Source organism: Emys orbicularis, chromosome 1 (genome assembly GCF_028017835.1).
Source record: "Emys orbicularis isolate rEmyOrb1 chromosome 1, rEmyOrb1.hap1, whole genome shotgun sequence".
Classification (NCBI taxonomy): Eukaryota; Metazoa; Chordata; order Testudines; family Emydidae; genus Emys; species Emys orbicularis.
In genome coordinates, this window is record NC_088683.1 from 365,841,746 (window position 1) to 365,857,946 (window position 16,201).

General features: G+C 46.9%; 1 protein-coding gene across 1 annotated transcript; it reads left to right on the forward strand.

Moving 5' to 3' along the window:
* The first annotated feature begins 7,721 nt into the window (after positions 1-7,721).
* Positions 7,722-12,400, forward strand: LOC135882252 (olfactory receptor 51G2-like). The gene is made up of 2 exons (XM_065409481.1): positions 7,722-7,916; positions 11,627-12,400. The coding sequence occupies exons 1-2, from the start codon at positions 7,722-7,724 to the stop codon at positions 12,398-12,400; spliced, it is 969 nt and encodes a 322-aa protein (XP_065265553.1).
* Positions 12,401-16,201: the final 3,801 nt, after the last annotated feature.

The window sequence follows — 16,201 nt, forward strand, 5'->3', positions numbered from 1 at the left end:
CGTCCATTGTCGCTTAGCCAGTGGGTTCCCAGACTGTAGCAGTGCATGGGATTCTTCCGTACTAAGTGCACGACTCTGCACTTGTCCTTGTTGAACCTCATCAGGTTTCTTTTGGCTCAATCCTCCAATTTGTCTATGTCACTCTGGACCCTATCCCTACCCTTCAATGCATCTACTTCTCCCCACAGCTTAGTATCATCTGCAAGCTTGCTGAGGGTGCAGTCTATCCCAATGTGGGATAGATAGGCAAGAGCTTTTGTTTACAGAGCTCACATTTTGGATCCTCATGAGAAATTGGAGGCTTTTCATCTTCCTCTCCCTTGCAACATAAATTAAGGTTGCACTGACTGAGTGTATGGCTTCACTGTGTATATGGAAAGGTAGACATCTCCAGCCCAGTCTATGGCTAAGGTATTGTGCACATCAGATCCTCTAACCATCCTTCCCATCTCTGTACGTCCCCGTCCACTTTGTAAAACATTCCTTCACCACATCCTGAGGGCAGTGGCTACTGTGACAGGCCCTGGTAGCACATCTCTGGTGAACCTGTGCTAGCGGGGAGCAGGAGAGGATTCTACAGCAGTTGTGGAGGCACAGAGATGGTGGGTGGGCCTAGCTACCAGTGGATCACTGAGATCTGTGCATAACTTTGGGGATTGCTGGATCCTGGGCCCCCCTTTTCATTCCTCGGGGAGAAGGGAAGGGAACACCCCCCCCCGGAATGATCTAAGAGAAATTTCCTTGTATGGAACCTTCTGGAATCTCCCTTCCCTGGCTGTACCCTGGGTTTGTAATGCAGAAAAGAGGCTGCCAAGAAAAATCTGGTCCTATATTATTATTATTACTATTATTATTATTCTATTTTATTCTATTTTATTTCATTTCAGCAAGATCAAAGCTGTGACATCATGACCGTTAGCACTCGGCCTCCCTCGAGGTAGCCATGTGACTAATCAGAACCACATGAACATTGATGACAGGCCCGGATTCCAGGAATAGAGCATGTAGCAGGGCTTGTGCTGCAGTCCAGTTGGGTAGCATCACCACGCATCCCCTGATAATTGGCCTCCTAAAATTTGCATTGGTCATGATGGGGTTAAAGCTGGTGCACACGAAGCCAAGCAGCTGAGGTTCCCTGATGGCCAAGTGGCCCCCAAGGGAATGTGCAGGCATGCTTCATAAACACAGTTGCCTCCCTGTCTGAACAGATACTGCCTGCTGCCCGTGCAACATTGCCGATGACTCCTTGTCCTTTAGGGTGAAGACCTCTGGTGTCAGCGGCTCCCCTTCTAGCAGGAATTGGGTACGTTGGCAGGTTTTACTATCTTTAAAATGCGAAGAGAAGGGTAAAGGCTGCAAGTTGTTTCCATTTGCAAATGTTCTGTGCAGCAGCAGAGGACTCAGCTGGGCTGTGGGGGTGACTCAGTTATGGGGCTGGAGGACAGGCAGCGCTAGGTAGCTTGGAAACCCCTCCCCTACATCTGCCCAGGGTCAATGGTCGGTTATTCAAGCTACACAGAAATCTGAGATTCAAAGTGATCTCAGAGTGTTAAGTTTCAGAGTAGCAGCCGTGTTAGTCTGTATACGCAAAAATAACAGGAGTACTTGTGGCACCTTAGAGACTAACAAATTTATTAGAGCATAAGCTTCCACGAAAGCTTATGCTCTAATAAATTTGTTAGTCTCTAAGGTGCCACAAGTACTCCTGTTATCAGAGTGTTAAAACACCGATGCTCCTGTGACAATGCGGTTCTGGCGGAACCCAACTGAGAGTGCCAACTCAGGACAAATTGCTCAAACAGGGCAGTTACAGCCCAAGGCTGGGGTTTTTCCAGATTTGGAAGATTTGGGTGCCACTACAGGACCTTGGTTGCAACAATGATCTATATGGTCCCAGATTATATCAATAACGTCACACCCCCAACACAAAATTGATGCAGGAAGGGATGACACAAACATCACTGACTGCATCCCAAGAGCTCCCCATCCTTGGGTTTGTCTCACTACAGCTAGTATTGGGGTTAGAAGCCATATTAGAGTATAACAGAAATGGTTTATCAAAATTATGTTCAACAACATGATTGAACCTCTTTACAAACTCAAAGTAAAACTTAGTTAGAACAATAGTGGATTGGATCTGCTCTTGCAGCATGGTTCCTGTATGTCTCATGTGATCTTGCCAAGAGCTAAAGAAAACAGCTATTTTATCCATACAAGCTCTGGCAAATGTTTGGAACCCAATTAACATTAAATCAATGTAGATATTAATGATGTTCATAGTACAGGAATCTTGGCATTTAGCCGTGAAAGCAATATGGTAGTGTGCCTTGGTTTCCCTTTTTATACAGCACATCAGGTCTGGAATGTCTTTTCCCCTGTGAAAAGTTCCAAGACTGTTTACAGGCATTACCTGTGAAACACCAGTATAACAAGGCCTTTTAACATAACGTGTGTTCTCATGTATTCCTTTTAACATGTTCAAGGGATTTTCCAACAGATTAGGAACATTGTACATTCTTACAGTTCTTGGTAATAGCAACACATTAGTTACAAAATCACCATTAGCATTAACAACAAATCCATTGCAAGTGTCCATCTACAATCATGCTTGTCATGCCACAGCTTTGGCTCAATACCATGGAATTTGGGCATTTTAGGGTTAACCTGTTGCTTCCCTTTGCAAAATTCAGTTTTCTCTTCCCTCCTTGTCCTGTAGGATCAAACCCTGATTTCTCTTGCTTAACAGAATTCACTGGCTGATGGGGTGGGCTCTCTGTGCTAACAGCTATTAGCAAGTCCTTCCTCTCCCAGCCAGGCAAGTAATTTGCATTACCACAGACAGGAGCCAGTCCACCAGTTTTCATATCCTTAACTGCTATCATTTCCAAGGCTGGACTCTGTCTTAAAGAGATACCACACAAATCCAAAGAGTCTGACAGTGAGAGTGTGCTTGCTCTCCCCTGCATCCTCAAGCATTCGGCCATAAAACTGTTCTGCTTTGAAACACCAGTAACCAAATCTGTCCTCAGACCCTGAAGCACAGACTGCTCACTTAACGAATTAGCATGGAGACAGTCCTGTCCCAACACCATTGTCTTCCCAACAAGCTGGCCACACACAGCCACTCGGTTATAGGGCTCCTCAACTTTCTTAACAGCTCTTACTCCACCTGAGACTTTCTCAAAGCTACCCACACTGGATCTTTCGAAAGGAAAGTCAGTGGATCCATTCACAACAGAAAATTGCTGGCTGTTAGGAACTGAAACTTCCTTGATTAAATCACTCTCACACCCTTCAGTTGCAGTGGACTGCTTGCACAGATTATCATGAGGATTCCTTTCCCCAGGAGCTCTTCTAAGCAGCAAATCACCCCTCACAGAAATTTTGCCCTTACCCTCTTCACCTAGGGCTTGCTCTAAAGGAACACTTCCCTGAGCAATAACAGACTTTTTCTGGGTTTTACTTACATCCAGGATCACCTTTGGCCCATCAGGCAGATTTCTACACAATCCCCTTTCAGGCAAACCCATAGACTTCCTAGATAAAAGGTTAGAAACATTTCCCTTCCCTTTGCCACACACAAGTTCAGGAATCCTTTCCTTCTTGCTACAAGTTTCCACACCATCAGTAGGTAACACAACCAAATCACCTTCATGCTCTCCTTGTGCCCTGGCTAGGGTATTACCCTGATTAGACAGAGTTACTACACCCTTTACCAACCACACATTAGCAATAGGCAAAATATAAGCACCAGAATTGTCTGGTCTCTGGGATTTTGCTAAGACACTAACTGGATGCAACTTAGTTACAGTGCCATTCTCCCCAGCAGATACAGACTTAGGACCATTCCCTTCCTGGGCATTCATTTTCCACTATCCTTGCCTTCCCAAACTGCTGACTAGACAAAGCCATTAGCTCACAAGGCTGCCTTGGCTCCTCCAAACTTTTCCTGCCTTCCTCTCCTTTGTCCCAGCACACAGGGCTGATTACAGACAAAGACTGGGAGAGTGGGGCAGCTTCCTTACCAGGCACCTTGCCACTCCCAACAGATAAACTGCTCTTCTTACTACACTGAGCCACTGCCAGCAAATCACAGTTACCCTTTTCAGGTTCACTTTTACAAGCTGTACTAGCCATCAATGCATCACCCATTAAAAATCCATCCTTTCCTTCCTCAGTTAGGGCTTCCACCTGACCATCCACTTTAATCTGCTCCAGAGAAACATTTTCCTGCCCAATAAGATTTTGCTGCTCTTGATTTAACTCCAGATTCACTTCTGAGACACTAGACCAACATTCAGAAACCTCATTTACAGACAAATAGCTCTTCTCAGACAAACCTTTGGAGCAACCCTCCCCAGGCAAATCATTGCCCACAATAGACACAGGTTTAAGATCATTCCTGTCCTGTGACTGACTACCTGGACTGAACAAAGCTTTAACATTTTCCCCAATCAAAAGATCCTTAGGCAATAACTTCCTTACACCAGCGATAACTTCATGCTTAGCACCATTCCATTCAAGGTGGATTCTGGCTAAAGGCACACGTACAGTAAACTCATAGAGGACTACAACATTCACACTCTGATTTGGTAAATAATCTCCCTCTTTGACAAGATCTGCTTTAACAAGAGTGATGTTAGAAGCCATAACTTGCCCTAAACAGCTTTTCCCATTGACTTTTACACTCTCTGTGAATGTTTCACTACCGCTCCCATACAGAGCATTGGCACAAGTTGTGGAGCCACCCTCTACTGAACACACAGTAACAGCATTTACATAAAAGGTGGGCGTATTGGGGTACATTTGGTTACACCCAGACAACTGCTCCGAGTTATACAACATACCAACATTGTTATAAACTGGACTTTCAAGAGGATACAATTTCTGCTTTTCTTCCCTTGCTTTTTGGACTTGGAGCTGAAGTCTTTGCTCTTTTGCCTCAGCTTCTAGTTCCTGCAATCGAATTTCAGCCAGTCTTTGTTCATGCTCAAGTTGCAGTTTACTTGCTGCCTTTTGCATTCCAATTGCTTCTGCAGCTTCTGTGGCATCTCCTGCCTTCTGATTACTGGCGATTAACAGATTTCTCAGTTCTTGATTTGTAGCTTTCTTTCTAAAGCTTATCGCCTTTTCTGAACACAAATCTTTCAGGGCTTTTTTTGTCAAGGCCCTCATATGCTCTTTGCTCAGCCATTGCAACTGTTCTTTAACCAACCAAACTCTCAATCCCAAAATTCAAATTTGGATAGCGTGGGGTTCTGACCCAAAGCTTAATTGACCTGGTTCTGTGGATCCAAGCACGACTACGCCACTGTGACAATGCGGTTCTGGCGGAACCCAACTCAGAGTGCCAACTCAGGACAAATTGCTCAAACAGGGCAGTTACAGCCCAAGGCTGGGGTTTTTCCACCTCTAAGGCAAACCAAACCAGCCAGACTAAGAGGACTTCGGTCTCACCCCACTGGCTAACCGCAAGTCTCACAAGCAATCTCCTTAGACACTCCAGTTTTCCAGTATCACCGCCAGTGCCACTCGTTATGGGGACAAATGGTTATGAAAACCAAGACCCCAGTAAAAGAAAAAGGTTCTCCTGATCCCAAAGGACCAAGCCCCAGACCCAGGTCAATATACAAATCAGATCTTACCCACAAATCACGCTGTTGCCAATCCTTTAGAATCTAAAATCTAAAGGTTTATTCATAAAAGGAAAAAGATATAGATGAGAGTTAGAATTGGTTAAGTGGAATCAATTACATACAGTAATGGCAAAGTTCTTGGTTCAGGCTTGCAGCAGCGATAGAATAAACTGCAGGTTCAAATCAAGTCTCTGGAACATCCCCAGCTGGGATGGGTCCTCAGTCCTTTGTTCAGAGCTTCAGCTTGTAGCAAAGTTCCTCCAGAGGTATGAAGCAGGATTGAAGACAAGATGGAGATGAGGCATCAGCCTTATATCGTCTTTTCCAGGTGTAAGAACACCTCTTTGTTCTTACTGTGGAAAATTACAGCAAAATGGAGTCTGGAGTCACATGGGCAAGTTCCTGCATACTTTGCTGAGTCTCAAGGCATATTTGCCTTCTCTCAATGGGTCCATTGTATAGCTGATGGTCCTTAATGGGCCATCAAGCAGGCTAGGCAGAGCTAACACCAGTTTGTCTGGGATGTCACCCAGCAGCATAGCATAAGTTTGAAATACAGACAGTATAGAGCCAATATTCATAACTTCAACTACAAAATTGATACACACATATAGGCAGCCTAATCATAACCAGTAAACCATAACCTTGTCTTAGACACCCCATTTGACCCCCTTTATACAAGATTTGGGTGCCACTACAGGACCTTGGTTGCAACAATGATCTATATGGTCCCAGATTATATCAATAACATCACATCCCCTTGTCAGGATTTCTCAAGGGGTCCCATTTCTAGAGGTGCCGTGTGGTCTGGGCCCGATCCTGCCAGGGGCTGAGCGATAGCAGACCCCACGGAATAACAATGAGTAGTTCCCAAATTGCTTCAGGTTCATTTGCTTCTGGAAATTTAATTAGCGAATACATTTTCTAAGGTTTTGTTCTCTGGTTCTATTATGAATGCAGGAATTCAGAGCTCTGTTGCTCTGAGGTAACAGGTACAATAGGGCGTATTTCTGTTTCCTGACTGGCTGAGGGCTCCAGAATTTCTTCCCTGTAGAGACCCATCAGAGTTACAGGGCTACCTGCATCTCTGCTCCCCCTCTGGTCTCCGAGTTTCAGATGTCAGGTCTTGTACCCTGCCCTCTCATGGGGTGGAATCCCTCCATTCTCCCACCCTCCCACACTGTGCTTCAGCACACTATGTGTCAACTCTTTGTAGAGCAGGTCCGAGAGGGTTTGGCACCCGTGGTCCTTCTCTCTGGGAGTCTGTGAGCAGTGGTGACACGAGTGATCAGTCAGACTTCTTGAACCAAAATACTATTTAATCTGAACAGCAGGAAAAGAGACTAACATGGGAGAATAAGAGAGTTTTCAGCCAACAGTCTATACACATCTCTGACCCCAAGGCCTCCAACTCCGACGGGGACCCAGGCAGGCCGAAGGCCGTCAGACTTCCCCAGAGGTGTCTGTGTCTGTCAATCTGAAGAGCTTCTCAGCAAAAGTTGCCCCATCTCTGAACAGAATCCCAGTCCTGGCAAAACAAGTTGCATAACGTGGCTGTAGCCCGAAATAGGTTCTTCCCAGTTTGTATCTCTGGTATTGTCTCTCAAAATCCCATGTACTGCAAAGAGGCAGTGGCATAATTTGAACTCTCAGGAGTGGAGCAAATTAATTACAGTACTTTAGATTTTTTTTAAAAAGTCTTGGAAGGGCTCAAATCCTTCCTGATTTACAGCACAAAATATGTCTAACTATTGGGTCTCAGGGGGGAGGGTAATTTCCCCTGGGAGCAGTTTATCACCTAGATCTCTATTGAATGGCTTCTTCCACCTTCGTCTGCAGCATCTGGTACTGGTCACTGGATAGTGGGCTATATGGACTACAGGTCTAATCCACTCTGGCCGTGCCTATCTTCCTATCGGGGGTGTAAATCCAAGACAATATTTTTGCTCATCTGCCTTGAGCTCCTGGGAGTCTCTAGACTTGCACGGAGAGCAGGAAGATGTCTCGTTAAATATCATCCAGTCTCCTGTTCTTTCTCCTTTCAGGAAGGAAAGTTCAAAAGTCCTCGGACCTGCCCAGTACATTATGTCAGCTGTCAATGACACCAAGTTCAATTCTGCAGTGTTCCTTCTCACTGGGATACCTGGCCAGGAAAACGTCCATCTCTGGATCTCTATCCCCTTCTGCTTAATTTATGTTACTTCAATAGTAGGAAATTCAGTCGTTCTGTTCATTATAAAAACTGATTCAAAGCTCCATGAGCCCAGAAAACAGAAGGGTGTGCTGTCTGCCGGGCGCTAAGATACGGGATGTGGACCTGCGGTTGAAAAGGATCCTAAAAGGAGCAGGTAAGAACCCCTTGATCGTCCTTCACGTAGGAACGAATGACACGGCTAGGTTCTCGCTAGAGAGAATCAAGGGAGACTATGCCAGGCTGGGGAAGACGCTTAAGGAAGTCGAGGCTCAGATTATCTTCAGTGGGATTCTGCCTGTTCCTAGAGAAGGACAGCAAAGGGCAGACAGAATTGTGAGGATAAATAGCTGGCTAAGGGAGTGGTGCTATAAGGAGGGTTTTGGGATGTATGGCCACTGGGAGGCTTTTGGGGACAGACAGCTGTTCTCACGGGATGGACTTCACCTGAGTAGGGAAGGAAATAGACTTCTGGGAGGGAGGCTGGCTCATCTCATCTAAAGGGCTTTAAACTAGGAACTTGGGGGAGACGGTTGGGAGATGTCCAGTTAATCTCCACGCCAGATTCCAACACTGAAAAAGAGGGCGAAGAGATAAGCACAGATATAGGTAGGGGTAGGGAATTGGACATAAGAAGGAGGGGGCGGATGGACAGTACGGGGTCTGTACCAAATTGCATAACTAATGGGAGAAAGGATAGACAGCATACAGTAAGATGTTTATACACAAATGCGAGAAGCCTAGGTAACAAAATGGAGGAATTGGAACTCCTGGTCCAAGAAATGAAACCTGATATTGTGGGAATAACCGAAACGTGGTGGAACGGTAGTCATGACTGGAGTACAGGTATGGAAGGGTATGTGCTGTTTAGGAATGACCGGAAAAAAGGTAAAGGTGGGGGTGTGGCATTGTATGTCAATAATGAGCTAAAATGTAAAGAAATAATAAGTGATGGAATGGATAAGACGGAGTCTGTATGGGCAATAATTACACTGCGTAAAAGAACTACTAGAGCCTCCCCTGAGATACTGCTTGGGGTGTGCTATAGACCGCCAGGATCTAGCCTGGATACAGACAGAGAACTATTTAATGTTTTTAAGGAAGTAAAAACTAATAAGAGCTGTGTAATCATGGGGGACTTTAACTTCCCAGACATAGATTGGGGAACAAATGCTAGTAACAATAATAGGGCTCAGATGTTCCTAGACGTGCTAGCAGATGAATTCCTTCATCAAGTAGTAGCTGAACCGACGAGGGGGGATGCCATTTTAGATTTGGTGTTGGTGAGTAGTGAGGACCTCATTGAGGAAATGGTTGTAGGGGACAACCTTGGCTCGAATGACCATGAGCTAATTCGGTTTAAACTAAATGGAAGGATTAACACAAATAAAACTCTGACTAAGGTTTACGATTTCAAAAAGGCCAACTTTAATAAATTAAGGCAACTACTTAGGGAAGTGGATTGGGCTAACATACTTAGAGAGCTAAAGGCAGATGAGGCCTGGGATTATTTCAAGCTGAAATTGCACGAGCTGTCCGAGGCCTGTATCCCGAGAAAGGGAAAACGCTTAGTAGGCAGGAGAATTAGACCTAGCTGGATGAGCGGGCATCTCAAAGGGGCGATTAAGAAAAAACAGAAAGCGTACAAAGAATGGAAGAGGGGAGAGATCGGCAAGGAAACCTACCTTATTGAGGTCAGAGCATGTAGGGATGCAGTGAGAAAGGCCAAAAGCCATGTAGAGTTGGACCTCGCGAGGGGAATTAAATCCAATAGTAAGAGGTTTTATAGCCATATAAATAGGAAGAAAACAAAGAAAGAGGAAGTGGGACCGCTGAAGAATGTAGATGGAGTGGAGATTAAGGATATTCTAGGCATGGCACAATACCTAAATGAATATTTTGCGTCGGTCTTTAATAAGGCTAATGAAGGGCTTAGGAATAGAGGGAGCAGGACAGAGGGGAATAAAGGAGGGGCGATTGACATTACAGTATCAGAGGTGGAAGCCAAACTTGACCAGATAAATGGGACTATATCGGGCGGACCGGATGATCTTCATCCTAGAATATTGAAGGAGCTGGCGCGAGAAATTGCAAGCCCCTTAGCGATAATTTTTAATGAATCTGTAAACTCAGGGGTGGTACCGTTGGACTGGAAAATAGCTAATGTGGTTCCTATTTTCAAGAAGGGGAAAAAAAGTGACCCGGGTAACTACAGGCCTGTTAGTTTAACTTCTGTAGTATGCAAGGTCTTGGAAAAAATTTTGAAGGAGAAAGTAGTTAAGGACCTTGAGGTGAATGGCAATTGGGACAAATTACAACATGGGTTTACGAAAGGCAGATCGTGCCAAACCAACCTGATCTCCTTCTTTGAGAAAGTAACAGACCTTCTAGATAAAGGAAATGCGGTGGATCTAATTTACCTCGATTTTAGTAAAGCGTTTGATACTGTGCCGCACGAGGAATTATTGGTTAAATTAGAAAAGATGGGGATCGATATGAAAATCCAGAGGTGGACAAAGAACTGGTTAAAGGGGAGACTGCAGCGGGTAGTACTGAAAAGTGAACTGTCGGGTTGGAGGGAGGTCACCAGTGGGGTTCCTCAAGGTTTGGTTTTGGGTCCTATTTTATTTAATCTATTCATTACTGACCTCGGAACCGAATGTAGGAGTGGGCTGATAAAGTTTGCGGATGACACAAAGTTGGGAGGTATTGCCAATTCGGAGAAGGATCGGGATATTCTGCAGGGAGACTTTGATGACCTTGTAAATTGGAGTAATAATAATAGGATGAGATTTAATAGTGAGAAGTGTAAGGTGATGCATTTAGGGATGACTAACAAGAATTTTAGTTATAAGTTAGGGACGCATAGGTTGGAAGTGACGGAGGAGGAGAAGGACCTCGGAGTCCTGGTTGATCGCAGGATGACTATGAGTCGGCAATGTGACGTGGCTGTGAAAAAAGCTAATGCGATCTTGGGATGCGTTAGGCGAGGTATTTCTAGTAGGGACAGGGAGGTGCTGCTTCCATTATACAAGGCGCTGGTGAGACCTCATTTGGAGTACTGTGTGCAGTTCTGGTCTCCTATGTTTAAAAAGGATGAACTCAAACTGGAACGGGTACAGAGAAGGGCCACTAGGATGATCCGAGGAATGGAAAACCTTTCCTATGAAAGGAGACTCGAGGAGCTCGGTTTGTTTAGCCTAACCAAAAGAAGGCTGAGGGGGGATATGATTGCTCTCTTTAAATATATCAAAGGGATTAATACCAAGGAGGGAGAGGAATTATTTCAGCTCAGTAGTAATGTGGACACGAGAACTAATGGATATAAACTGGCCGTGAGGAAGTTTAGGCTTGAAATTAGATGAAGGTTTCTAACCGTCAGAGGGGTGAAATTTTGGAACAGCCTTCCGAGGGAAACGGTGGGGGCGAAAGACCTCTCTGGCTTCAAGATTAGGCTTGATAAATTTATGGAGGGAATGGTTTGATGGGATAACGTGATTTTAGTCAATTAGGCATTAACGTGCCATCGCTAGTAAAATGAGGGTCCGGCTGTAGAATCTTGCCTGTATGCTCGGGGTTCTACTGATCGCCATATTTGGGGTCGGGAAGGAATTTTCCTCCAGGGTAGATTGGCAGAGGCCCTGGAGGTTTTTCGCCTTCCTCTGCAGCATAGGGCAGGGGTCGCAGGCTGGAGGATTCTGTTGTGGGTGGGTCAGCTTTTGTGGCCTGCATCATGCGGGAGGTCAGACTAGATGACCATATTGGTCCCTTCTGACCTTAAAATCTATGAGTCGATGAGTCTATGTACATTTTCCTTTCCATGTTGACCATCACAGACCTTGGCATATTGATATCCACCATGCCGACAATACTGGGCATATACTTGTTTAACTCTATGGAGATCAGCTTCGAAGCCTGTTTTGCCCAGCTGTTCTTCATCCACTCTCTTCAATTAAATGAATCCTCCATGCTCTTGTTGATGGCCTTTGACCGCTTCGTCGCTATCTGTAACCCACTGAGATATTCTTCCCTCTTAACCCTGCAGACAATAGACAATATGGGACTGGTATTTGTGCTAAGAAATTTGGCTGTAATATTCCCACTCCCATTTCTACTGAAAAGGTTCCGATACTGTCGAGCCAATGTCCTCTCCCATTCCTACTGCCTGCATCAAGAGGTCATGAAGATGGCTTGCTCGGATATCACAGTGAACAGCATCTACGGGTTGTTTATTACACTCTTAACAGTGGGATTGGACTCGCTGCTCATCTTCCTCTCTTATGTGATGATCCTCAAAACAGCACTGAGCATTGCGTCCAATGCAGGGTGCCTCAAGGCCCTGAACACCTGCGTCTCCCACCTCTGCGCCGTCCTGCTCTTCTACACACCAATGATCGGCCTGTCTGTGATACACAGATTTGGAAAGGGCTCATCTCCCTTGCTTCAAACTGTCCTGGGATACATCTCCCTGCTGGTCCCACCCCTGATTAATCCAATCGTGTACAGCATGAAATGCAGACACCTGCGTGTGGGGATAATCAGGGCATTCTTCAAGTGCAGGTTCAGTTCATGAACCAGCTGCAGTGCTGCTGTCAAGGGAGATGATGAACAGAGCCCACCTATTCCATCCTGGAGCCTTACATCCAAGACTACATGAGCTACTGATCTCCACTCTGTACAAAGAGGTCCAGATGGTGTCTAAGACCTGGAGCAATTGGAGAGTGGCTGGTGAGGGAGGACAGCGCACTGGGTGAAGGAGACCAAGGCAGGCAGCAGCATTTTCAAAGTCACTGTATTCATTGGGAGCCAAGGGACTGGTGAGATGTTAGCTCATAAATTGCCACATTGGTGGCTGCTCCGACTTTAGAATTCCTCTCAATAGAGTCAATAAATAGAAGGGACGTGGATGTTGTTTCCCATTCCACCTGGCCTGTCACTGTCCCGTCTGTCGTTAAATATACAGGGACCATGAAAAAAGCTGCAGAGCTGTTCTGCAGTCACAGTCCTGGCCCTTCCTGAGCGCTCTGGGTGTTGTGTGATCCATGAGGTCTGCTCCAGCTGTGGTCAGCGGCTTTTCATGAGGCACAGTCACGCATCCTTCCCCTACGTCCTTAGGAAAGTGCTGGTGACTGAGTCATGTCAGACACATGATTAAACCAGGAACCCCAGTAGAAGCCATTCAGGCAGCCCACCCCCTCCATGTCCGTTGATGGCTCTGCATGCAGCACACCTACAGAGTGCACCCCCATCTAACCTAATGCCCCAGATGTGGAGCACAGCTGTGTCTGTGAGTGAGGGTCTGACACACAGGAGTCCTGGCAAGAGACTCTGGCCCATATTCCCACCCAGTCCCCTCCGTTGGTGCGGCCTCAGCAATGCAAAGGGGTGGAAACAGGCATCAGCTCCCCAACAGAGGCCCGGCTAGCTCCTATCCCAGCCCAACCCATTCAGTGTAGGATGGACCCCCATTCTAAAGGGACAAGCGGGACCCAGGCAGGAGCCCCGTCCCCTCTGTGACCCCACCCTTCCCCCTCTTCTTCCCCCCAAATCCCATCCACTAGACAGGCCGGAATACAGAGCCAATCCATGGTAAGAGCCTCCCAGGGAGAAAGCGCCACTATGGGGAACCCCAGACTCTCCAGCTGCCCTGGGTGGGTGGTGGGGACTTGGGGGAAAGAGGAGCAGGAGCAGGGCCTCGTAGCGATGGGGGTAAGGACATTCTCATGCCCCTCCCCACCAAGAAGAGTCTCGTGCCACCCATGAGCTTCAGGTATGCGCAGAGCTTCACCACAGGGAATTCAGACTTGGCTGGAGCGATCTGTGCTCCTGGAAGCCGTTACCAACGGGAGGAGGTCAGCCCAGCCCCCAGGCTGCTCTAAACTCCACTGAGGCAGACGGAGAACAGGCCAGAGAATCAAACCACTGTAACTGGCCCCTTGCCATCCCTGCTGTCTGCAGTGCACAGGGGAGCTCTGCTGGGACAGCAGAGAATCCAGCCAGGCCTGTCAAAACTGAAAGGTGAGATTCCCAAGCAGCGTCTTGATTCCAGAAGTTGGGGCTTTAAGAAAGATGGGAAATAGTGCGAGACTGCTGACGAAATCCCAGGAGCTGGCGCAGCAGGCAGGATCTCAAGTGGAGCACCCACAAACGCAGGCACTGAGGGTTAGTTAGTGTCACACAGTCCAACAGTTGCAGAGACGCTGTTTCCCTCTGCACTTGCCTGCAAAGCCCCGTGTTGTAAGGAACAGGGTTACGCCACAGACAGCCGGACATAACAGTGACAGGCTCACAGAGCCGCTGGGTTCCTGAGGCACAGCTCAGAGGTTCTCCTCCCCTAGTCAGGCATGAGACCTGCACACACCGGGTAAGCAAGGCCATGCACATTCTTAATAGACATGGGAGTGACCCAAGCCAAGCTCCACATGCCTGCTGCTAGCTCTCTATTGGACCCACACAACTCCTTCCCCAATCTAGGTTCCCTAAAAACTTGGTGATGTTGAAATTTTGGATGCAGGGTGTGAGGTCTATCTCCAGCGCTAGAGCGGCTCTCAGTGCTCATGGATGGGGTGAGGGTCAGGATCAGACTGAGGGGCAGCCCAGCAGGGCTCTGTTCTGACAGGCAACTCTCTCCAGATCCTTCGCTCTCTGAAAGCACGTCCTGATTCCCCCTCTTACTGCCGAGCTGCAGGAGGGGCCCAGAACTCCCTCGTCAAAGGGGGCTGTGCTAATGACAGGCCTTATTGCCAAGGGGTGTTGGGAAGAGTTCAGGTTCTCCACACAGTTCCACAAATCTCCCTAATGAACTTAGCTCTGGCCCCAGTTATTGCAGCATCCGAGCACCTCACAATCTGTAACATATTTATCAGAACAACACCCCGTGCGGCAGGGCCATGCTACTAACACCACTGGGCAGTTCCCAAGGCCAGAAGGCACCATTGTGATCACCTAGTCCAACCGCCTGTATAGCACAGGCCAGAGACCTCCCCCACAATAACTCCTACAGCAGAGCTGTTAGAACAACATCCTGCCTTGATTTAACAGTTCTCGGTGATGGAGAAGCTATCACGGCCCTTGGTAAATTGTTCCAATGGTTAATTACCCTCCACACATCCCTGCACAAGGCTGTCATCCATCACTGGAACCCTGAGGAGACCCTCCTTAGGAGGCTGTCACCTGTTGGTGTAACCTTACAGGGAGCCTCATGAGGAAGCTTTGCCTGTCACTGGAAGCCTATTGGGGCCCTGCTGGTTGCCAGCTCCAGGCCTTCAGCCCCTGGGGCTGAAGCGAAGAATGTCATGGAGATCTCTGGAAGTTAGGGATTCCGTGACTTCCATCACCTCCCTGACATAAACAGTCTTGATAATGGCCAATGGCTCTGTAATCACATCAGCCAACTGCCTCAGCATCCTTGGATGCATTGCATCTGGCCCCATGAACTTGTGCATGTCCAGCTTTTCTAAATACTCCTTAACCTGTTCTTTCACCACTCAGGGCTGCTCACCTCCTCCATATACTGTGCTGCCCAGTGCAGCAGTCTGGGAGCTAACCTTGTCTGTGAAGACCGAGGCAAAAAAAGCATTGAGTACTTCAGCTTTTTCCAGATCATCTGTCACTAGGTTGCCTCTCCCATTCAGTAAGGGTCCCACACTTTCCCTGAGCTTCTTCTTGTTGTTAACATACCTGTAGAACCCTTCTTATTATCCTTCTCATCCTTTGCTAGCTGCAACTCCAGTTGTGCTTTGGCCTTCCTGATTACACGCCTGCATGCTTGAGCAACATTTTTAAACTCCTCCCTAGTCATCTGTCCGAATTTCCACTTCTTGTAAACTTCCTTTTTTTGGTTAAGCTCATCAAAGATTTTGCTGTTAAGCCAAGCTGGTTGCCTGCCATATTTGCTATTATTTCTGCACATCAGGAGGGTTTATTCTTGCGCCCTCTTTAACACTTTTTAAAATACAGCCAGCTCTCTTGGACTCCTTTCCCCCTCATATAAACCACCCATGAGATCCTGCCCATCAGTTTCCTCAGGGAGTCAAAGTCTGCTTTTCTGAAGTCCAGGGTCAGTATTCTGCTGCTCTCTTTTCTTCCTTTTGTCATGGATCTTGAATTTGACCATCTCATAGTCACTGCTACCAAGGTTGCCACCTATTTCTACTTCCCCTACCAATTCTTCCCTGTTTGTGAGCAGCAGGTCAAGAGAAGCATGGCCCCTAGTCGGTTCCTCCAGCACTTGCACCAGGAAGTTGTCCCCAACACTCTCCAAAAACTTCCTGGATTATCTGTGCATTGCTGTATGGTGATTGAAGTCCCCCATGAGAACCAGGGTCTGTCATCTGGAAACTTCTGTTGTCTGAAGAAAGCCTTGTCTACCTCA